Source organism: Gordionus sp. m RMFG-2023, chromosome 2 (assembly GCF_954871325.1).
Source record: "Gordionus sp. m RMFG-2023 chromosome 2, tfGorSpeb1-WG-v2, whole genome shotgun sequence".
Lineage (NCBI taxonomy): Eukaryota > Metazoa > Nematomorpha > Gordioida > Chordodea > Parachordodidae > Gordionus > Gordionus sp. m RMFG-2023.
The window spans coordinates 56016482-56042001 of NC_088776.1; the positions used below are offsets into that span (position 1 = coordinate 56016482).

The 25520-nt window shown below is 26.3% G+C and overlaps 2 protein-coding genes and 1 non-coding gene across 3 annotated transcripts; 1 reads left to right on the top strand and 2 right to left on the bottom strand.

Moving 5' to 3' along the window:
- Nucleotides 1–173: 173 nt before the first annotated feature.
- Nucleotides 174–2913, bottom strand: LOC135923431 (AP-3 complex subunit sigma-1-like). Its single transcript, XM_065458166.1, has 7 exons — nt 2735–2913; nt 2370–2478; nt 2230–2321; nt 2080–2191; nt 1971–2042; nt 1822–1929; nt 174–405 (listed from the first exon to the last, which is right to left on the bottom strand). Exons 2-7 carry the CDS (start codon nt 2436–2438, stop codon nt 268–270), a joined length of 591 nt encoding a protein of 196 aa, XP_065314238.1. The 5' UTR covers nt 2439–2478; nt 2735–2913; the 3' UTR covers nt 174–267.
- Nucleotides 2749–2822, top strand: Trnan-guu (transfer RNA asparagine (anticodon GUU)). The gene has a single exon. It is a non-coding gene; the product is annotated as a tRNA-Asn (tRNA).
- A 2990-nt stretch (nt 2914–5903) lies between the features above and the next one.
- LOC135923337 (pescadillo homolog) lies at nt 5904–25494 on the bottom strand. The gene is made up of 15 exons (XM_065458025.1): nt 25439–25494; nt 25319–25398; nt 25116–25275; nt 24937–25046; nt 23636–23763; nt 23418–23461; nt 21723–21812; nt 21544–21660; nt 19036–19164; nt 17598–17770; nt 9576–9710; nt 9135–9286; nt 6949–6989; nt 6396–6653; nt 5904–6307 (listed from the first exon to the last, which is right to left on the bottom strand). The coding sequence occupies exons 1-15, from the start codon at nt 25457–25459 to the stop codon at nt 6230–6232; spliced, it is 1716 nt and encodes a 571-aa protein (XP_065314097.1). The 5' UTR covers nt 25460–25494; the 3' UTR covers nt 5904–6229.
- Nucleotides 25495–25520: the final 26 nt, after the last annotated feature.

Below are 25520 nucleotides of genomic sequence, written 5' to 3' on the forward strand. Positions count from 1 at the left end.
TGGATCCTCGATATTAATTAAGTTATTTTAAAATGATTTCCACCTTATTATTAGATCTAAAAATAAAACTCAGTTTCTTTAAAGCTTATTAAATTAACTTCTCAATGGTTTTCTATTCATTTCAAGCCAAAATTTAATTTAAAAAAATACAAATTGGCAAAATAATATTTTCGTATTACAAAATCATGTTATTTGAGTTAAAGTAATAATGGCATATAAATACAATATAATTACTCTTTTTTTTCTCATTATTATATAAAAATAATATTAGTGAAATTTAAGGTTAGAAAGGTTTATGGAAGGTAAGTCTGGCATTTTGATGTTTATATTGTCTTTGATCTGCTGAGGAATATTCATATTTTTCATGGAAGAGAGAGCCCTTGCTGGAGCAGCTGATATCCCAGCCTTTTAAAAATAAATATTAGTAAATAATTTAGAAATATTTTAAGCTGTCCACTTAATATGATTACATATATTTATATCGTAGTGAGGTATGTTCTGTAAGTAGAACTTCTTAAAATTTAATCCATTCTTTCCATTTAGATAAGGGGGGGGGGGTTCACTTTGTTCCCAAAAATTTAGTTTGAAAAGTTTTACCTTTAAATATTTGTTTACAAATTTTACTCCTCTTTATACTTGACAAACAATCACAAATAATAATGTAAATCTTATAATATTGAATAAAAAACAACATATGCATAATAATCCAATACAAAAGAAAGAGTGACTATCAATGAGACTCCCTAATTGCAACAATGACTAAAACTAAATCTAAAAATACAATATTATACGAATGTGAAAAGAACAGTATTTAAATATGTTTTTAAGAGTAAAAAGAAAAGAACTGTAATTTTTACTGGATAAAATTTGAGAAACCTTAATCAAGTTAAGATAGTTGCATCTTATTGCATTAAAAGTAGATAATTACTAGTGTAGTTAAATGGCTCAATTTAAGCTGTCAAATAATGGCATTGTTATTTCGCAAATAAAAATCCAAACACCTGTACCATCTATGAGCAAGATTTTCAGTTCTTGTCTAATATTTTTGGATAAAATGTTGAGTTTGCTATTTTTAAAATTAGTAATTACAATATTTTTAGCCAGTAAAACTGAGTTTTTAGCTAAAATCTATCAATTTAGCCTAGGGGTTTTTCTTAAAAATATAACAGCTCAAATTTAAAAGAAATTTAAAAGCTTAAAATTAATGTATTTTCTCCATCATGCTCCTGAAGATTTAAGCTAATTGACCAACATTTGACAATTACCAAACACTTTAATTAGGAGTAAGAATAAATAAGTTCAGACTAGTTTAAAATTTTAAAGGCTGATAGATTATTTCAAAACAAATCATTTTTGCCCATCATAAGGTATGAACTATTAATATTAAAAAGACCAATTTGGGTCGATTTTTAAAAACAGCCCAATTAAGATTTTAGCCAAAATAATATTGTGTAAACCTCATGATTTAGTAAGAAGCCCACTAAATTGAACAAATTACTTACTATAGTGAATGTCAGTCAGGTATCAACTAGTTAGATTTGGTTAAAAGATATAGTATATGATGGATCATGGTTCATTCACGTATTTTCAACAACTAACCCTATAATGATTTATGATATTTTTTAAACTAATCCATAACTCTTTAAATCAAAAAATTTAAATTTAAAAAATTACATTACCAACCTTACTATAAATATTCAAGAAATGTAGACATAAAAAATCTTCACAGTATTAAATATCTCTATTCTAGTCTTAAAATAATTTAAACTAAAGTAAAATAATTAATAATATTTACTAAAAGTGATGAAAATTCATATTAACCTCATTTCTTTCTATTTTATTTTGCTCTTCAATTCTGTTAACAATTTCATTCAAATTTGTTTCCAACACTAACCCACCCATGCATATTTCAGATAAAATATAATGCACCTTTTATATAATAAAAGTATTGCAATGTTTCTTATATAAACTTTATCCACATGAAATATCAGATCTAATTCACATACATTTTCAAAACATTTGTCCAAAGCTTCTACAAAAACCTACATTAATTGTATCAGATTTAATATATTAAAAAACTTGAATCAAATCTAATATGCCCAATTCACTTTCTGATGGATCAACACAAAACACAAAATAGAGTGTAGCATAATGTCTATAAATTAATTTGTAATCAGATCCTCCTATTAAACTTTAAAATATTATAAGTATAATATTAGGTTATAATACCTACCACCCTCTAAAAAATTGCAAACAGTATCATCACGTTTGGAAACTAAATGAAAAGTTTCTTTTATAATTTGTGTCTGCTCTTCCTCTGTCTTTCATATCATAACAATTATATATTAAAAATTAGAGTAGCTTATTACGTAATATTGAAAGAATTTAGTTAATCTAACTTTTCCGTGATTGTTAAAAACCAAAATCGCTTTGATCATTTAAAAAATAATTATACGGATAATTCCACGACGAATATATCTGTTTTGATTTTGAAGACGATATAATAATAATTTTATGAGTAAATCTTTAAAATCATCATAATATAGCTAATTATAAATTTTAAAATAATATCATCGAATAATATAAAATTTATTTTTATAAAATTGAATATTTAAAATAACGAATCTCTATTAATGATATCCTAACCGTTAAAGAAAGAAAATATTTCTAATTTTAATCGATTATTTTGATTTTTATGCTCCAAATTTTATAAATTATATATAAGAAAAAATACCTGCAAATGCATAAGTCTCTGTGGCGCAATCGGTCAGCGCGTTCGGCTGTTAACCGAAAGGTTGGTGGTTCAAGCCCACCCAGGGACGAATTTTTTTAACAAATTTTTATTCTTTTTTAAATAAAAATCAGTATTCAATATCTTTATTTTTTTCTTTTAAATAATATAATGACACTAAAATGTTAATATTCAATAATTTTTTCAAAACTTAAAAATAATAAAATATCTAACTGTAATTTGGTAAGATATGAAATATTTTTTTTCAAAAGAAATTATTTTTTAAATTGAAAAAAAAATAAGAATTTATCGAATTAATTTATTTGAATAATAAAATTTAAAAAATAAAAATTTGTTTAGTGTCAGTATAAAATATATATCATGCAAAAACTTTTTTGAAATTAAAAATAAATTACTGGAAAAGTGTCTAGGAAACCGCTTTAAAAAAAGTGATCCTACTTTTATGCTACATTTAGTGTTGTTAAAAGGCTCCATTTAAGCCGATTTTTAAAAACGGCTAACTCAATATTTTATTCAGATGAATATTACGCTAGTTTAAAGATTTTGCTCATAGAGGGCCCGAAGGTCTAAACATCTAATAGCGAAATCTCGAGGCTTAGGCAATATTTTTCTGAGTTAATTGTTTTTAAAATTCGGCTAAAAATGAGCCGTTTAACAACACTAGCTACATTGATATAGGAGCCCAAATTTTTTTTTTTACAAATATTATTTCAATTTATTAATTAATTAACTATTCACTTAATAGAAAAGCTTAGTATAAAGTCAAAAGTGATTATAAAATTACAAAATAAGTTATAATTTTCACAATTACATAAGCTTTATGAACGAGGCAAAAAATTCACCCATTTATCAATTAAATCGCATCATCTTGTATCATAATTTATATTTAGAATTTAACTTCTTTTTTTTACTTGGATATTTTCATAAGTATATTATTTATTAGAAAATTATTATTACATACTGAAAGTGAAATGTAACTTTAATTGTTTATACTAGCAATACTGTATAAAGCTAATAGCTAAATAATAAATTAGACGAGTTTAAGATCATCCAAGATCACTTCTTTTAGGCCACTTTATAACTTAACGTTACTTTTTGTTTAAACTGATATCTATCTCAAGAATTAAATAGAAAGAAAGTAAAATAATATGCCATTTGATTAATGAAATGAAGCTGAAAAATACAAAAATTCGATAATAAAAAGTGTAGTTTTATCTCAAAATGTATCATTCAAATGAGTAGGTGTGTTTAATAATTCGTTGATAATGATTAGTGTCGTTAAAAACCCGATTCGGGTAGATTTTTAAAAATGGCCCGTTTAAAATTATAACCAAAACAATATTAATCAAGCATAAAGATTTTGCTCATAGCTGGCAAAAATTCTTAGACCTCTATTTGCCAAATCTTGATTACATTATATTATTTTAGGTGCCGTTTTAAAAAATGGATCCAAATCGGACTTTTAGTAACACAAGTAATGATAATATAGATAATTGAAAGATACTACATTTCCCCACATTACAATTGCCTCTGCAGCATTACGCTGATAATGAAGGACGCAGTCTTACAAGACAAAATCTTATAATTTCAAAATAATTTTCGCATCCTTAAGACGCAACAAGTCTTTTAGGTTATTTAAATGATATCGTTTAATCTGAATTGTATACTCCTATTTTTAATACAGTGACCTTACTTCTAAGTTTACGTGTCATCCCTTCAAATTATTAAGTTGGGGGCTTAACTAATTTAAAAACACCTAAGTAGAGTTTATGACAATAAGCAAAATATAAAAAAAGTTTTCAGTTGGCATAAAATAATAAAGAGTTTCTAACAATTTAACTCCGATGTAAACGGGCTATATAGGATTTGTTGATCCCCTTCCTTTAATAATGTGTTAAATTTTGTTTACGTAAATGTATTTTTTAAAACTAAAACATGAAAATAATATGTACAAGTTATATATTTTTTTTATATATAAAATATTTTGACTAGTAATTTTATAAGAACTTTTTGTATATAAATTAATAGTTAATTACAAATTAATTTCAAAGATTCAATATCTAGAAAAAAGTATATATACTATTTAATAAAACATTAATTTTAAAAATGAAAATGAAACACATAAAATTATCTTTACTTTAAATAGATAGTGTAATCTGTTAGAAATAAAACAAATTGAGGACCCCGCATAATTTTTAATGCCACACTATTGGTCAGATTCATAAATTTATTCTTAAACGCAACCCGTTTGTCCATATCATCGATAAAAATTTGAATAATATCCAGTTATAACAATTTTGTTCTTAAAATTAAATTTATTTAATAAACCACTTAATGGTTTTTGTTTATAAGGTTTTAATAAACTGTGAAAATTATTTAAAAATATATTTTAAATTAAAGGTAGGGCTTATAAATACCATCATATCCCCCTATATTTCATGATGATTTTTTTTATTATCATTCATGTCCTACTTTTTTTATCGTGTCATAACTCTGAAATAGCTGAGATATATATCTATCTTAAAAATAAATTCATTCTCTAGTCGCAAATAGGACATATAAAAAACTTTTGCTATCAAAAATGTTTGTGCTAGGATTTGTAGAGGCTAAGGTTCTATACAGGAATAGCCCCAAATTAGAAATTGACCCCCTTTTCAATTTGGTTATGACATCTGAATGATCTCCATCAAATCTAAAAATACTGATGCAGTTGAGTGAATGCCAATGGCATGTGTATGCTCATTTTTGATGAGTTGCAATTGAAGATTAAGAGAAGGGATAAAAAATATATATCATAATTTTAGGATCAATATTTCTAGACAATCGTGAATAGTTTAATGTTAGATTTTTGGATATAAATTTTGACACTCATCACATTTTGAATTTAAAAATGAGTATCGATTATAAATATTAATATAAGTTTTGACACTCATCACATTTTAAATAATTAAAAAATGAGTGTCGATATTTTAATATATTTACTGATTATACCAATATAATGTTATGTAATTAAATATAACAATCACTCTACTGTAAAGTGCGCTGGTAGAGAGTTTAGTGTAGCTAAAAATTTAATTTAGAGATAAACTGCTGATGTTTTATTAATAAAATCTAACAATCATTATTTTATTTATATATTTGTGTATAGATGATGTGATATCAGCTCAATAAATTTTTTAGCTCATTTCGAATTTTAACGATAGAATCCTAAATTAAGCATTATAAAAATATATATAACAAAAATTGTATCTGTATCTAGATAAGCCCGTAAAAAGGGTATCGATATCTAAATCCACTTTAGATGCTGTATCTAGACCCATTTAAAAAGTCTCTTTTAACAACTCTGATAGTTTGTGAAAGATAATCCAAAAAAAAAAATTATTTGATACTATTTAAAGCGTCACAAGAATTATATTATGTAAGTATAATAAAAATCAAACGTATAATGATATAACTTTTATTTTATAAAAAAAAGTTTCAACATGCTTCAATTTTCTTTTTGTCATTTGTGGCGTTCGTTACCAATTTTTTACGTTTCAGTTTCAATTGTTTAGCCTTTGTAAATGAAAAAAATATAAATAAATAATTTTTATCAAGTTTCTTTTAAATGAAAAAAAAAATCAGTAAATGATAAAATTTATACCTCTTTCTCCCTGAATTGTTGAACCTTCTTCATTTTGTGATAAAGCCTTTTATACTTTTTGCTAAGCATCATTTCCTGAAGTTTCTTCTCTTCCTTCTCAACACCATATGCTTTCTCCGATGTTTCAGAGCTATTCGCAAGAGTGGAACGGCCATGCTCGCTTCTCATATGTTTTTTACCCATATTTTTTCGAGGTTTCGTGATGTCGTTTATTTCAGCATCATCATCTTGTTTATCAGATTTGAGTCTCTTTGATGGCTATCAAAAATAAAAAAAATTTTTTTTTAAAAAAGAGTGCCTTATGGATAAGATAGTGTAATTTGAACTTCCTAATCGAAGGCATTTTAATTTAAAAAAAAATATTATAGCAAGTACAGTGGCAGTGTTGGTTATAAAATCAATTTTAAAAAAAGATAATTTAAAACTCCAATTATGTCAGCATTTTAAATAAAAAACTGGGATTCGAAAAATAACTATATGTGCCATTGCTAAGTTCTTCATACCTTTTGACAAATGAAAGTATAAAGAGAATATTTTATAAAAATATTAATACTCGTTCTGGGTTACTGGCCCCTTCTCTGTCTTCAATTGCCTCTGTAACAAATAAATAGTAAGTATTCATTAAAATTATATAACTCCATTAATAATTTTTTAAAAAAATTAAATTCCCAATCACGAGTTCTGAAAATTTTGGTTAATACTGATTATTCTTATTTATTTATTTTGCAAAAAAAATATGTTAGTTTTAAAGGAAAGTCATAAAGATAGAAAGAAATGCATATATTTAAATGATTCATCACGTTTTTTATTTGGTCATTGATATAATTTAAATTTATTCCATAGTCAGTTTTTTTTTAAAAAATAGGCTTTAAAGGGCAGCCCATACCCTAGAGTTTACACTTGTTTTTTGGTTAATAGTTTAAAATTAAAAGAAAAACCTGGTTTAGATTTCAATTTATAGTTGGGACATTCATTCAATCTTAAGACTCCTTAAGATATTGGTTAATTTTGTAAACTAACTAACTCTGCATCCACAGTTAGCGCGAATTCGCGGAGCAGCCATGATAAGGTGCACGTAGCTAAAGCAGTGATCAAATCTTAATATCATAGATCTTGCATTATTATAGATATCAAGTCAGCCTAGCCTAATATGGGGCTTTATTGTATTTTACAATATAATTTGTTTATATGTAGATTTTTAATTAGTATAAAAAAAATGACCTTGTCCTTACGCGATTGCCATTCAATTAAAGATTCATTAGAATTCTAAATAACGATATAAAATGCATACAATTCTATTTTTTTAAAATATTTGTTATTTCATTTTTAATTTAGAGATCCATATAATCAAAGTTTAAAATTCCGATAAATAATAATTAGTGACATAATTGGTGTTTTTTTTTAAAATTATTATAATGGTATATATATTTTTTTTTATAAGTTCATTATATGTATTTTTATCACGCGCAATAATCTGGTTTGTTAACCTAGACGTATTGGTTTGGCTCAGGATTATAAGACTCATAATGAGTCATATTATTTGTATTTTGTAAGAATTATTTTTTATTTCTCGATTTTGTTATTATAAAAAGGCCGTTTCCGGCAAATTTTCATTATTAGTATTTTTTTTATATTTTAAATCAATAAAAATTATTCGGAAATTGTGTAAAATGGATATTCTCAAAGGCATAACCCAATAATTAGTTTCTTTGATTTATTTTTAAACAAGTGTCAGTCACAGACCAATCTGAATATTTATTTTTAAAAAATTGGAATGCCAAGTATTGGTTCTCACCATGGAAATTGGATACAAAAACAAATTTTTTTTTATTCAATAGATAAGCACATATGATTAAGCTCTATTATTATTTAAAATGTATTTATACTATATTTTTTATATAATAGTAAAGAGTAGTGTTGTTAAACGGTTAACTCAATATTTGCCAGAAAAATATTGTCCTAAGCCTAGAGATTTCGTTAATGTATGCCTAGACCTTTGGTCCTTCTATGAGCAAAATCATCAGGGCTTGCGGAATATCTTTCTGAATTAAATATTGAGTTAGCCGTTTTTAAAAATCGGCTCAAAACGAGCCGTTTAACAACACTAGCAAAGATTCTCACAAAAAAACATATTTATGCAAAATTTTAAAAAATATTATAAGTTTTGGATGGTTAGAAAAATTATTTTTGGCCAATACGGTATAATACATGCCATTTCATTTACTTTTTAAATATTTACTTTACCAATAAAAAATATCGCCGAAATACATGAAATATAATATTTACTATAATAATAATATCACATAAATAAAATTAATAGCATATTATCTTAAAAAAAAATTTCTTTATTATTGACATTTTTATCTATTTTCACTATGAAATGTTAAAATCTGAATTTGCATTTATTATCAAAATTGGACAAAAAGGATTTTAGTGTGAACTTTATTTTGATTATTAGAATCATTAATTAGTAAATCTTTAATTGAATGAATCGATAGGCATAAAATTTTGCATAACTTGACCCTTGATATCTCCAAAAATATAAGGGATAGGAAAATATGAGGAACTGCTTTAGTACCTTAAGTTAGTATACATGATCACAAAGACTCAGTTATGCCATCAAATATATCAATATTTCGTTTAGCACTGAAGGGATTGACTAATTAAAAAAGTAGATAATTAGTTTCAAATATCAAAGTATACCGTATTAATCACCAAAGTTAAAAAAAATATATAGACCTTCATCATCGCTGATATTGGATGGGTGCATTTCGTAGAAAGGGGATGTGTGAGGTGGTAATTCTTGAGTAGTGGACGGAAAATAAGGTTGTACATCGAGGAGTTTTTGAGCGTTGACACAATCGAATACCCATTGGGGTTGGATGTAATACCTATATATTTATAATAACGATATAGTGTGGGGGTGGAAGGAGAGGGAATAAAAATGATTGCAAAATAAATGTACATGTAGTATATAAAGAAACTCAACCCCTATTTCTGAATTTTTAAAAAAAAAAGATTACTAAGAAAGAAAGAAAAAATAATATAAAATAGGAACTAAATAATTATGAATAAATGAAAGGATGGAAACAAAAAAAAATGAAATTAAATGGGGGAAAGAAAAAAATATAATAACGTAGAAAGTAAACCGATAATAAATTAATTTTAAAAAAAATAAACCTATTCCTAAAAATTTTCCTCCCATCCTGATCGTTATTGCGGTCAACAATTTGATGCGTTATTTTCTCGTTGTTTTGATCGTAAGTAAAGCCTATCCCACAACTATCGGGCCAGGAAACGACGCCTCCAAAAGATCTAAGAAATTTTTTAAAAAAATGTAAATGACAATATGGATATTCGCAAACTCTGCCCGTTTTTTTACGCATAAGAAGCCCGGGATAGACATCCCCCCTTTTCTGTAGGTCCTGCCGGTTTGGTGAATATTTCCGAATAAGACCGAAGTTTATATTTGTCAGAGGCCTGATCCGATTGCGAAGGACAAATGGATATTATCCCAGAACGTCTAATGAAATTGAGAAGGTTTGTGCTAGGACGCTCATAATGACAGTAAAATGTCGAGTAGCTAAGCGATGGCAATTTTTAATGGATTCAAAACGCAAATTATGAGTTAAATTCATAGCCTCTTTTTAGTGAGATTCTATAGCGCTGCTATAAATACTGATTTTCTTTCTTAGCAATATATCATTCTGTAATATATTTGTAGATTAATTTATTATATTCTGGAAAAGCAAATTTTCAATATTAGTTCCGCCGCATACTAATTTGCAGAGTTATTAGGAATCTAGATATAAAAATGTGGTATCTGTATCTAGATAGATTTTTTATTAAAGTATCTGTATCTAGATATTATTTTAAAGGTATCTGTATCTGTTTTTAGATACTTTTTAAGATACATTTTGATATACTTATATTTAACGCTTTTTTATATTATAAATAAAAATACTTGAATGTAAAATTTATTTTATTTCATATGAGCATATAACTTAATATTAATATATATATTAAAAAATCATATATATGTAAAATATTAAAACTTATATATAAAAAAGAATATATAAATATTATGTCCGAGTTATCAATAACAATCAAATTCTGATATTACAATCCATCTCAAGGAATTTGCTATTTTTAATTGCAATGGAATTGGTATTTATTTTATTCTATTAATTATTATATTAATTTTTAAGATTAATATTGATGACGAAAATGACGACATTCTTCCATGGCCAATTTATAGACCATATTTTAAAATAATAACTCAAAATAAATAAAACAAATCTCTGTTAGTAAAATGTTTGCCACGTCTACCAAAAAATATGCAAATTTTAGTTAGCATTACCTTAACTTGCAACATTGTAAAACATTTAAGTATAGATACTTTTACAAATTTAATTTTAAATTTTAGAGAAAACATCAAACACTCCTTAATCCAAATAAAAAAGGGGAAGGAGAAAAATTCTATTAAAATATTGGACTAGGCTCATCGTCCATTGATTTTTGTCCCAAGGGACCTCAGACTTTAACCCAAACCACTTTAGATGATTTAATAACTGATTTTATTATAGATAGCATTTAGCCATTTTCAATTGCTGAAAATCCTTCATTTATAAAAATGATCAAAACATTAGCTCCACAAAAAAAAATAATTTGCCGACAGAAGTGGTTCTTACTGAAATCTAATACTTATTTATAATCATTTAATCATATATTATATTATTTTATTAATGATATATATAAATTATTTAAATTAATCATATATTATATTAATATCTAAAAATCATTATTTTAGCTATTTTTTGATAAATGTGATATCGAGTCAATAATTTTTTTAGATCATTTCGTGAATTTTCACAATAGAATCCTAATTTAGGTTTATTCAAACCTTATCTAAGAGTATAATAAAAAATCTGTATATAGATACATTTTAAATTGTATCTGTATTTTAAATTGTATCTGTATTTTAAATTGTATCTGTATCAAGACAACTTTTTAGAAGCTGTATCTGTATCTAGGTCTATTTAAAAAGTATCTTTTAACAACTCTGCTAATTTGACTTGCTGCATTATTTAGATCCGAAAACATTTTCTCCACATTAGCAGTATCCGCATTCATTTATAGATACATATTTATTTTGCGTTTTTTATTACATTAAATCTCTTTTGGAGATGAATAATTAATAATAGTTATACTGATGAAGACGCAATAAAAAAAAAACTTGAGTAGACTTGACTAGTGTTGTTAAACGGCTAAGCCGAGTCGACTTAGCTACGACTCGAGCCTAGTTTCTAGTCGATAAAATGGCTCAGACTCGAGTCGACTAAATGAGCCGCATTAGTCGACTCATTTAGTCGGCTCACTTAGTCGGCTTGCTTAGTCGGCTCGCTTAGTCGGCTCACTTAGTCGGCTCACTTAGTCGGCTCGCTTAGTCGGCTCACTTAGTCGGCTCACTTAGTCGGCTCGCTTAGTCGGCTCACTTAGTCGGCTCGCTTAGTCGGCTCGCTTAGTCGGCTCACTTAGTCGGCTCGCTTAGTCGGCTCACTTAGTGGACTCAGAGGTTAGCTTGAGTTTAATTTAAATTTAGAGTCAAAATTTATTTTTATGTTATTAGATATTTTAAATAATAATGTAGAATTTTATTTATTTATTTTTAGTGAAATAATTTATTTTATTTATATTTAATGTTAATATTTTATTATTAGCAAACAAAAAATTTTTTTAAATTTTATTTCAAATATGTTTTGATCTTATAATAAAAATGGATTTATTTATTTGATTTTTTTTAAATAAAAAAAAATTCATATTTTCGAGCTAAAAATTTTAAGCAAAAAATAATTTTTGAACAAAAATATTGAAACATATTTTGTTGATTTTTTTAATAAATTTTTAACTTTTTTAAGAAATACTTTTGTTAATTTTATCATAAATAAATAATCTTTTAGGTCAAATCTTCTATAGTTTTTTTATATTATTTTTATAAATATATCTATATTTTAAGTTTATTTTATTATAAGAGGTGGTTTTTCTAAATAATTTTTTTATTAATATATCTATATTTTAAGAATATATACTGGATTTTCTTTTTCTAAATAATTTTTTTTATAAATATATCTATATTTTAAGTATATTAAAAGAGGTGGTTTTTCTAAATTATTTTTTTATTAATATTTATGTCAAACTTTTTTTAATGCGACAATTGTCATATGCGTTATTTTTTAAGATTTTTGAAATTTTTGGACACAAAAGGGTTATAATATAATTTATATTGTAAAGATATTATATTATAAATTCAATAAAGATGTTCCCTGGAAAAATGATAATTATCATAATAGGTAGGTATTTTTGAACATATAAGATTTTTTTGTGACGCTAATGGGTAAAAATATGTTTCTTTAACAGGTAAAATTTAATGTAGATGTACCCTAGATAAAAGACAATTGTCATAATAGTAATTTTTAAAGTTTTTCGAATTTTTTTGACGTAAATTGGCTAAAATAAGCTTTGCTAACATGTTTAAATAAAATTTTAGTGAAGATGTAAGATAGATAAGTGACAATTGTCATAATCGTTGTTTTTAAAGTTTTTCGAATTTTTTTGACGTAAATGGACTAAAATAAGCATTGCTAACATGATTAAATAAAATTTTAGTGGAGATGTACCATAGATAAGTGACAATTGTCATAATCGTTGTTTTTAAAGTTTTTCGAATTTTTTTGACGTAAATGGGCTAAAATAAGCATTGCTAACATGTTTAAATAAAATTTTAGTGGAGATGTACCATAGATAAGTGACAATTGTCATAATCGTTGTTTTTAAAGTTTTTCGAATTTTTTTGACGTAAATGGGCTAAAATAAGCATTGCTAACATGTTTAAATAAAATTTTAGTGAAGATGTACGATAGATAAGTGACAATTGTCATAATCGTTGTTTTTAAAGTTTTTCGAATTTTTTTGACGTAAATGGGCTAAAATAAGCATTGCTAACATGTTTAAATAAAATTTTAGTGAAGATGTACGATAGATAAGTGACAATTGTCATAATCGTTGTTTTTAAAGTTTTTCGAATTTTTTTGACGTAAATGGGCTAAAATAAGCTTTGCTAACATGTTTAAATAAAATTTTAGTGAAGATGTACGATAGATAAGTGACAATTGTCATAATCGTTTCTTTTAAAGCTTTTCGAATTTTTTTGACGTAAATGGGCTAAAATAAGCATTGCTAACATGTTTAAATAATATTTTAGTGGTAATGTACCCTAGATAAGTGACAATTGTCATAATCGTTGTTTTTAAAATTTTTCGAATTTTTTTGACGTAAATGGACTAAAATAAGCATTGCTAACATGATTAAATAAAATTTTAGTGGAGATGTACCATAGATAAGTGACAATTGTCATAATCGTTGTTTTTAAAGTTTTTCGAATTTTTTTGACGTAAATGGGCTAAAATAAGCATTGCTAACATGTTTAAATAATATTTTAGTGGTAATGTACCCTAGATAAGTGACAATTGTCATAATCGTTGTTTTTAAAGTTTTTCGAATTTTTTTGACGTAAATGGGTTAAAATAAGCATTGCTAACATGTTTAAATAAAATTAAGTGAAGATATACCCTAGATAAGTGACAATTGTCATAATCGTTGTTTTTAAAGTTTTTCGAATTTTTTTGACGTAAATGGGCTAAAATAAGCATTGCTAACATGATTAAATAAAATTTTAGTGGAGATGTACCATAGATAAGTGACAATTGTCATAATAGTTATTTTTAAAGTTTTTGACGTAAATAGGCTAAAATAAGTATTGCTAACATGTCTAAATATAATTTCAGTGAAGATGTACCCTAGAAAAGTAACAATTGTCATAATAATTATTTTTAAAGTTTTTTTAATTTTTTTGACTTAAATAGGCTAAAATAAGTATTGCTAACATATCTAAATAAACCTTCAGTGAAGATGTACCCTAGATAAGTGACAATTGTCATAATCATTATTTTATAATTTTATTGATGCAAATCGATAAAAATATAGATTTTAATCATGTTAATTTAAGCTCGCGTGTTGTTATTATGGCATTTATATATCAAATTGTTTAATTAATTAAAAAGTAAATGTTTAGCATGAATTATAATTTTATTCATATAAATAAAACTTATATTTTATATATTCGTTTGTTTAAATCAATTTATTTTATATTAACCTATTAAACAATTAATTTAAGAATGTATATAAATTACAACGATTATGACAATTGTCACTTATCTATGGTACATCTCCACTAAAATATTATTTAAACATGTTAGCAAAGCTTATTTTAGCCCATTTACGTCAAAAAAATTCGAAAAACTTTAAAAACAACGATTATGACAATTGTCACTTATCTATCGTACACCTTCACTTAAATTTTATTTTAACATGTTAGCAATGCTTATTTTAGCCCATTTACGTCAAAAAAATTCGAAAAACTTTAAAAACAACGATTATGACAATTGTCACTTATCTAGGGTACATTACCACTAAAATATTATTTAAACATGTTAGCAATGCTTATTTTAGCCCATTTACGTCAAAAAAATTCGAAAAACTTTAAAAACAACGATTATGACAATTGTCACTTATCTAGGGTACATCTCCACTAAAATATTATTTAAACATGTTAGCAATGCTTATTTTAGCCCATTTACGTCAAAAAAATTCGAAAAACTTTAAAAACAACGATTATGACAATTGTCACTTATCTATCGTACACCTTCACTTAAATTTTATTTAAACATGTTAGCAATGCTTATTTTAGCCCATTTACGTCAAAAAAATTCGAAAAACTTTAAAAACAACGATTATGACAATTGTCACTTATCTAGGGTACATCTCCACTAAAATATTATTTAAACATGTTAGCAATGCTTATTTTAGCCCATTTACGTCAAAAAAATTCGAAAAACTTTAAAAACAACGATTATGACAATTGTCACTTATCTAGGGTACATCTTCACTTAAATTTTATTTAAACATGTTAGCAATGCTTATTTTAGCCCATTTACGTTAAAAAAATTCGAAAAACTTTAAAAACAACGATTATGACAATTGTCACTTATCTAAGGTACATCTTCACTAAAATTTTATTTAAACATGTTAGCAATGTTTATTTTAGCCCTTTTACGTCAAAAAAATTCGAAAAACTTTAAAAACAACGATTATGACAATTGTCATCTAGGGTACATATTCACTAAAGTTTTATTTAGACATGTTAGCAATGTTTATTTTAGCCTATTTACGTCAAAAAAATTTAAAAAACTTTAAAAACAATGATTATGACAATTGTCATTTATCTAGGGTACATCTACATTAAATTTTACCTGTTAAAGAAACATATTTTTGCCCATTAGCGTCACAAAAAAATCTTATATGTTCAAAAATATACCTACCTATTATGATAATTATCATTTTTCCAGGGAACATCTTCATTGAATTTATAATATAATATCTTTACAATATAAATTATATTATAACCCTTTTGTGTCCAAAAATTTCAAAAATCTTAAAAATTAACGCATATGACAATTGTCGCATTAAAAAAAAGTTTGACATAAATATTAATAAAAAAATAATTTAGAAAAACCACCTCTTTTAATATACTTAAAATATAGATATATTTTAAAAAAAAATTATTTAGAAAAAGAAAAACCACCTCTTTTAATATTCTTAAAATATAAATATATTTATTAAAAAAATATTTAGAAAAAGCCACCTCCAATAATAAACTTAAAATATAGATATATTTATAAAAATAATATAAAAAAACTATAGAAGATTTGACCTAAAAGATTATTTATTTATGATATAATTAAAAAAAGAATAAAATTTTATGATAAAACAAAAGAATAAAATTTCTTCAAAAAATCAGCAAAATATGTTTCAAAAATATTTTTTGCTTAAAATTTTTAGCTCAAAAATATTAATTTTTTTTTATTTAAAAAAAAATCAAATAAATAAATCCATTTTTTTATAATCAAATCAAAACATATTATTTGCATTAAATAAAATATAAATAAAATAAATTATTTTACTAAAAATAAATAAATAAAATTCTACATTATTATTTAAAATTTCTCAATAACATAAAAATAATTTTTGGCTCTAAATTTAAAATAAACTCAAGCTACCCTCTGAGCCCACTAAGTGAGCCGACTAAGCGAGCCGACTAAGTGAGCCGACTCATGCGGCTCCTTGATCGGTTTGAGTCGGAGCCGTTTTTTACGACTACGACTCGAGTCGCAAGTCGTAAGAACTCGACTTTTTAACAACACTAGACTTGACTTCAAAGTCAAGGTAATAAGTCAATGAACATTCAAAGTTTTCAAATGTTACTAATCCCAGAAAATAATAGAAAGATGTAACAATACCCATATGATGATCACCTACCAATGTTTGAATGATTATTTTAAAAAATGAGTACAGTGGCACAAGTGCTGTAAAGCTGTGTCGAACGACGTTACTTTTTTATGAGGAAGTGGAATGCAGTTCGTTACTCGTTTCTAATGGGATGGTAACGATTAACGGTTTCTTTTTTTGAATAACGGTTACGCAAAACGTTACTTTATATTATAAATTTTAATTAAACTCTGACAAATATAAAATGAATTTTGGATAAGGATCTGAATGAAAATCCTTGTTAAGATGATCTAGTATTTTTGAAAATAAAGATCTTTCTTTAATTATTTTTAATAAATTCCCCCACTGACTTTTTTTCTATGAAAAAAAATTTTTTCTATAAGAAGCTTTTATATAAAAAATTATGCAATGCCATATGGAATCATTGGCACATTATTATGTATAAAATTGTACAAAATATAAATTTTATTTTTTTTGTAAGATAGAAAACAATTTCTATTATTATTCAAGCACAAAGAAAGGTTGCATTTTGTACATAGAATCCTGTAATAACTTATTATACAATCTTTGCACCGCTACTTTTCTTCATAACCGATGGTCAATGCCCTATTTTATCAAATTTTATATTGGCCGAATACTTCTAGATTTCCTAATTTTTTTCGCTCTCCAGTGCAGGTCTGCCTAACTTTCCTATATTTTCTTTACCGGCCAGCATTAAAAGATCATAAAAAATTTATTAATCCCAGCCCCCAACCCCCAAAAAAAAAATTAATATGAATAAATAAAATTTCAGTGTACTTAATAATGAAGGTAAGAGCGTCTTTGGGAACTTCCCGGTTCAAGAAAAATCTCAGGTTTTGGAATAAATTTTGGTCAAAAACGTCCTTTACTTCGTTTTCGATGGTTCCGCCATGTAAAATTTTTAGCTCTTCATCGTCTAAATTGTGTGCAAGATCTGATTGCAAATTCTCCTGTTTACGTTTCCCCAAATAAATATATTATTATTAACTCTCATTATCAGAGTTCATAACTATTTTAATAAACGTATTTACGAAAATGGGTGGCCTAAGAATGAAAAAATAATTCGTGATGAGGACTTTGACATACCCGATAAAAATGTTGTATTTCCGATCCTTCGCCAACTTCCAAAACTATATAGCCAAATTTTTATTCTATAAAAAAAATCCTCTGAATTCTTAGAGGCTAAAGTCATCTTTTTAGGCAAAAATTTGGGCTAATTCATATTGGAGTTAGCTAACGTTTGGGTGATATAATATAAAACAACATTATTCGGTGGAGGTCCATATTTAGCCTAATTTTCCAGGACGCAGTCCCAAATTTTTTTGATTTGTCCCAAACCCGATCAAATATAAAAATTATTTGATTGATCAAAATTTATTTGGAGAATAATAAGTATATTTTTTTATATTTTTGTCCATAAACATTGATATGCTTAGAAATTTATGTTGCAATTTTTTTAAAATTGTTTTATTTTTATTGACCAAAATAGAGCTATAAATGACGAATAGAAGAGGGGGGAGCGTTCAAGGGCATAAAAAGATAGTGAACCAAAAAAAAATATTACTACAAAAATACAAAAATTGAGACATTTTATGGGTTTGCAAATTCAAATTTTAATCGTCTGCTTATCAGTTGTATTAATTTCAAATAATTTTCATATATTAGAGAGTAAATAGGTACGTATTCATAATATATTTATAACTACCCTGCATTTTATTAAATAATGATTGTCAAACGTTCAAGGAATGCTTTAGTATAAGGTTTCCAACTAAAATTATTTCTAGTAAATAAAAACATGATATTTGAATGTAATTCTTATTTCTTAAAATTTTTAATGATGCAAAAATAAATAAATTAAGGTCATTGATTTATATAAAATCAAATAGAAAATAAGTCGTTTTGAAATAGGAAAAAATTTTATGGTATATTTTTTTTATATATTTAATTACAAAAAATAATCTTAAGGTAAAAAAAAAAAATTAGGGAAGAACTTAAATTTAGGCTTATCCGAACTTCGTTTATTAAAGATAGATTAAATTTTCCTTATTTTTTTTCTTTTAGAAAATTGTTGTCCATTAAATTTTATGCGTGGGCATGATGTAAGGATATTATAACAATCAAATTTAAATTTCAAATAATTTTAAATTACAATTACGTAGAAAAAAAATTGTAAAGAATATAGAAGAAAACATCGTGTTATGAAAAGTACGAAAACCTGGTAAACGTCATTGTTAATTTTAAGGAGATCCTCGTTGAAGGACCCCAATCTCTCGAGTTGACTATCATGCTGGGTGTACATGCTTATCTCGGTATCGATAGAGTTGGTGGCGAATGATCTAGAAAACTTTGTTTTGGGAACATTTAATATTATGCCAGGGAATCTTAGAATTTTTTAAAAAAAGGGGGAGGAAAATTGAAATATATTGGTTGTCCAATCTCCCGTTCATCCGGAATGAAGGCGAAAATGACTTAAGATATCGTTTATGGTTTACATATATTTTTTTTATAAAACCTTTAGAACCAGAGTGTGGAATAGTTACATCCTAGTTATATTTGAACAAAATATTAGGTTATTTCCTCCATTTCTCATAAATTTTAAATTTTATTAAATTAATCGTAATATATGTTATAATTTTTATATTATACCAAGTATGGTAGTTATTAAATAGAGGAAAATGGAAATCGGTTGCTTCCTTTTATTTTGGGGTTCAATTGATTTTTTTTTATCGAAATAAATGTTTTTTTTTTACTCGAAAAATATTACAACACAAAACAAAGCTTTTTCACAAACACACAAATCTAACTTTTATTTTCTTAAATTCTTCAATATTTATAATAATCAAAAAAAAAAAAATTATGCATAAAAAAATTATAATAAACAAATTATAAAAATAAATCAATTAACAATTAAATCTACGACAATGATACATTACTATAACTAATTACATAAACATCTAACATTAAAAATAAATGAATTTACAATTAAATCTACGACAATGATACATCATTACTAAAAACTAATTACATTAACAATTAAAATTGGACAGTAATAAACTTGGCAAAATTAATGACCACATACCACACCTTCCCCTCAAAAAAAACTAGACTCCTCTCCCTCCTTATCCGATAACATGTATTGAGACTCCGTTTCCTTCTTTTCCCCCTCCTGTCCATCCATTTGGCCCTGCCACATTTCCACTTAGTCTCCATAACTCTTCCCAAGCATCTGTTTCATCGGGATCCCGTTGCTCGTCACCCGTTATATCGCCCTGACCGCCGCGGCCTTCCTCCGCTTCCCAAGACTCCGGTATGATTACATTACTGGTTACACGCATATTCGATCCTTGTTATTCCCCCGGCCATGGGTCCACCCTTCCATAGTACTATCTGGCTCTTCCTTTGGCCAAGTCTCATATACTCCCGTTGGCTCCAATACTAATACTTCAGTCTGCCTCTCTTGCCTTTGAACGTTCCTTGAAAACATACTTCTAATATGTCTTTGCTCCCCACACCTATAGCAACGCCGATGGTCCACTCGAACGTGGCGGTCAGGGCGATATAACGGGTGTGACGAGCAACCGAAGTCTTGGGAAGCGAAGGAAGGCCACGACGGTCAACGAGTGACGAGCAACGGGATCCCGGTGAAACAGATGCTTAGGAAGAGTTATGGAGACTAAGTGGAAACGTGGCAGGGCCGAATGGATGTATAGGAGGGGAGAAGGAGGAAACGGAGTCTCAAGTGTAGATCGAGAATTAGACCACCTCCTAGAATACATGTTGTCGGATGAGGAGGGAGAGGAGTCTAGTTTTGTTTAAGGGGAAGGTGTGATATGTGGTCATTAGTTTTGCCAAGTTTATTACTGTCGCAATTTTAAAAGTTAATGTAATTAGTTATAATAATAATGTATCAATGTCGTAGATTTAATTGTAAATTCATTTATTTTTAATGTTAGATGTTAATATAATTAGTTATAGTAAATCATTGTCGTAGACTTAATTGTTAATTTATTTATTTGTAAAATTTGTTTATTGTAAGGATTTGATTATTAATTAATTAATTAATTTTTTTTTAATTTGTTTATTATATTTTGTATGCGTAATAAAATTTTTAAAAATTATATTTATTATTATTATAAATATTTAAGAATTTAAGAAAAATAAGGGTAGTTTTTTTGTGTTTATGAAAGGCTTGGTATTGTGTTGTAAATAAAAAAACATATTTATTTCGTTAAAAATAATCAAGTGAACCCCAAAATAAAAGGAAGTAACCCATTTCCATTTTCTTCTATTTAATAACTACCATACTAGGTAAAAACATTATATATATATTTTGTAAAATTTACCCCCTTTTAATAATCTAGCAAAACTTATTTATAAAATAAATAATATTTTAAAATGATGGCTAATTAGTTAAGAAAAATAACTATAATTTGAAGAGAAAAAACTATGAAAGGATTAGCAAAAATTTATAACATTTCAGTTCTCTCATTTAGATTTTTCCCATATCGATTTGATCAGGAAATTATAATGGTTCAATTTGGTTTCGTGATTCGGTTAAGTTCGACACCCCATTTAACTTAGGTAAAACTGGCCATAATTTCTCCGATTCTGATCTGTCAGGATTAATCCATATAATTTTTTTTTGAAGAACAAATAAGTAAAAATAGGGAAAATATGATAGATGGAAAATAATGTAAGAAGAAAAAAAAGAAGGAAAAATTACTTTGGGTGGGTAAATTAAATTGTTATCGGTGTAGAGTTTGTAATTAACGAAACCGAGCAAGTTGATGTAAAAGTCTATGAAAGTGCACATCATCTTAAGGTCCACCTCGATATCCGCCTACGCCATTCATAAGAATCAATAAAATAAATAATAATTCATTATATTATTATACACCATACCGTAAATGGAAATTCGTATGGAACAACCCAGGTAATCAATTGACCCATTATGGAAATCTGATAGTATATTCCTTTGATTGATAAGAAAACCTAATAAGGTTTTGTTTATTTTTTAAAAGATAAACATATTAAAATTATGGGTTGTTTTTAAAGGTCTAAAATGATTTTCATTTTTTTTTAAAAAAAATAGTCAAAAAATCAAGAGTCAGGAGAAGTATTCATTTCTAAATCAACCAATTATAGATTCCAAAATTCTTCCCCTTTCAACTGAACGCCAACAAAAAAAACAATAGAAGTAAATTTGATAAAAAAAAATGGAAATTAAAAAATTAAACGTTTACAAAAAAATGACCAGGAATAATGATATTATTCTGTTTTGCTGATGCAGAGTGATAAATCATATATTTTTTGGGGGAACCCAGCAAGTACCAAAGCACATTTGAATATATATATGTTTTTTAAATCATATTCCCATTGAGCTTTTCTAAAATCATTAGGGCTGTGCCGATATTAAATATCGGATCAGTACCGATATTTAGTGTTTTCCAAAAATGTCGGATCGGCGCCGGTATCTGTAAAACCCGATCCGATCTTTTTTTTTATTATTTTATTTTATGTTATGTATATTTATATTACATTATTATAAAATTTTCTAAATAATTTTTTTTTTAAACAATGCAAATGCACAACACTCTCTAAATTTTATTTCTTTTTTAAATAGATTTATAGTATTTTAAAAGTTTTTTTATAAAAATAGAAAAGAACACCAAATGTTTAATTTAATTTAATAACGCCAATTTTATTATTTATACTTTAAATAAAAGAATTTTTTTAAATATGGTATCTGAATTATATAATTATGCAAAATGCGTTATCTGCGGAATCATCTGAGTCTGCCTTCAGTAGGCAGGGGATATAGATAATCCATATCTAGAAGCAGATCCTTCAGAAACCTGCAGCCTGGCCCTAAGCCCGGCCCGTATTTTAATTTTTTAAATTAACCCAGGCCAGGCCTGAAAATTTTTTTTAAAAAAAATCCGTGCCCGACCATATATTTTAAAGCCAAATGTTTGAAATCGCCATTATTAACTATAAAAATCAAAAATAAATAAACTATATTTAAAAAAAGGGCTGGTCGGACCTTAAAATATAAAACCCGGGCCGAGCTGAGCCGGGCTGTAAAAAATTTTTGAAAAAAAAAATCCAGGCAGTTCGAATGGTACCTCTGCAGGTCTCTGCCTCTAATATTTATTTAAAAAATCTAATATATTAGAATTTTATAATTCATTACAACATAAAATGGATATATTATTAAATATATAGTTTTTTAATTATAACCTTAATTATAAAAATAAAAAAATTATGCATAACTCAATTTTTTGCATAAAAAAATGTTGATTTCTTAATTACATTTGGTTCAAAAGAAGGTGGTGAAAAATCAGTATAAATATCGGATCCGTTTTGAAGCAATATCGGAAAATATAGGATCGGATAGGTGAAAAATATGAGAATCGGCACAGCCCTAAACATGCATTTTTGGTTCCAAAACCTTCTGGAAGAGTGGTATAAAATAAATTTTTATATCTCAGAGCTAGGTCCACAATTTATATTTATTTTGAGGCCTAAGCTTGACCCAACTTACAGCTCTGATTTTAATTACAAATATTAATATATTATAAATAAATATATCATTACTTTTCTAAGTGCCCGAGTTTGAAGGACAAAGTTTGAAAATTCGACTTTTTATATTTTATATTTATAAATAATTATAAAGTTTTAAAAATTAAAAATGATTTTTTTTTCTCTCATTTCGTTCCTTCTTATTTTTACAAAAAAAACTTATCTTCCTCGTTTGGTAAAAAAAAATAATAATATTTATTTTAAAAAATAATGAAAAGAGAGTAAGTTAAAACTAGTGAGTCTTTTGCAGGTATTGACCATTCCACTACTGATAGATTTAGTCTTTGGCATCTTGGAGAACAGAGTACACAGGGTAAGGCAATCATCTAAATCTCTTATAGCATCTGCAAAATTTGGATACCTATATTAAAAAAAATTAAAACTTGATTAGTTTTATTGCATAGATAAGGTATAATTTATAGGTCTGACCTAAATTTCAAGCCTTGCAGAATTAAAAAAATATTTATCAATTTATCCGTTTTATTGAAAATATGCAAAGCAAATGAATGAGTTGTAATTGCATGAGATCAACCAACAAACATGTTTGCTGGACATGCTTGAAGAGTTGTTAAATGGAAAAGCCAATTATTTTAATTTGTTTTTATAAAAATAATAGAATATTACTAATATGTTTTGTGTGCCTCAAACCTGAGTAAAAGTGAAATTTGTTAGTCTATTTCTGAGAATAAGAAAATAAATGAATTTAAATAGGAGTGAGACAAGAAATAATTTAAGAACTGAGCAGACTTACTAACAATGTTGGAACTAAGAGCATATATTTAATTGATAAAAAATTTAATACATTAAATCACAAATTAAATTAATTATTAAAAATTTCAAATAGTGTGAAACCACGATGGCAAAATTTGGTGGGCAACATACACCGACAAAAAAATCTTTCTAAAACTGATGCTATAAATTGAGTGTTCAGCACAGGTCTAGTTATGATTTATTTAAATATAAAACATTGGGAATTCAATAAAACAGTGAATTGTAGATTGGTATAGAAGCAATTTAAATGGTGATGAGAAGAAATATAGACTAAGGTGTAAGGTCATGTTGAACAAGACAATTGGGTTAAAAGGAACACCTCAATGGGAGTAATGAGACAAAGCATCAATGAAGACCAGCAAAGATGCTATGAAAATGATAATAGGTCATAAATAATGGATTTTAGAAATAGTACTGAACAGGACTATAAAAAATGGGAAATGGTATTAGATGGGATACTGACTTACCCAAGTATATCTAGCAAACCCTTAATAAATGATAAAGAAAGCAATTCAATTTGGTATTTGCTGGAGCCTAGATTTATTTAATTTGATTTTACCAATAAGATCAGCTCAGTAGCCAGGCACTTAAAGCTTAGATTTTGGCCCTTTATCAAAAATTATTATGCCAGTCTGGACTTGCACAAAATTATCATATAGGTTTTATCAGAAATTTTCATGTCAGCAATCCCCCCCCCCTTCCCTAACTCTGCTAATATCATCTCTGTTCCAATATAAATATATTTATATGTAATAAATCATACCTTTCTTTAATAATGTGATCAAATTTAAATTTAGGCTTGCTTTGTCTTACTAAATTTGCTTTTTGATGATCCTTTTTTGCAGTATATTTTCTTAACTTTGTAGCAAAGATCTACAAATACATAATTTAAAAAAAATAAAATATCATATTTAAACATTTAAGGAATTATAAAATATTTACTTTAAACTCTCTAAATTTTTCAATTAATGGTTCATGGGATAAGTATTGTATGTCTTTTAATAAATAATATGTTTGTGGTTGAGTTATGTCTTTGCCCTTATCTAGCTTATGCCTATGTTTAGGATCATGTGGATAAATTCCTTTAAGAATGCATAAACGCCTAATAAAATATTTATTAGGTTAAATCAAATATATTTTAAAACCTGAAATCAGATAAAGATATTTGCAATCGTTTTATGGCTTGATTCCTATTTATATATGTAATGGCAGTTCCACTTTTTCCCTAAAATAAAATTTAAAAAAAGTATATTAAATTCTAAAACTTTTTTCTTTTCCTTTCCCATTTTATAAATAAATGTTTATGAGTGAAGGCTTATTTTTAAACAATATATTTAACTAATCCTA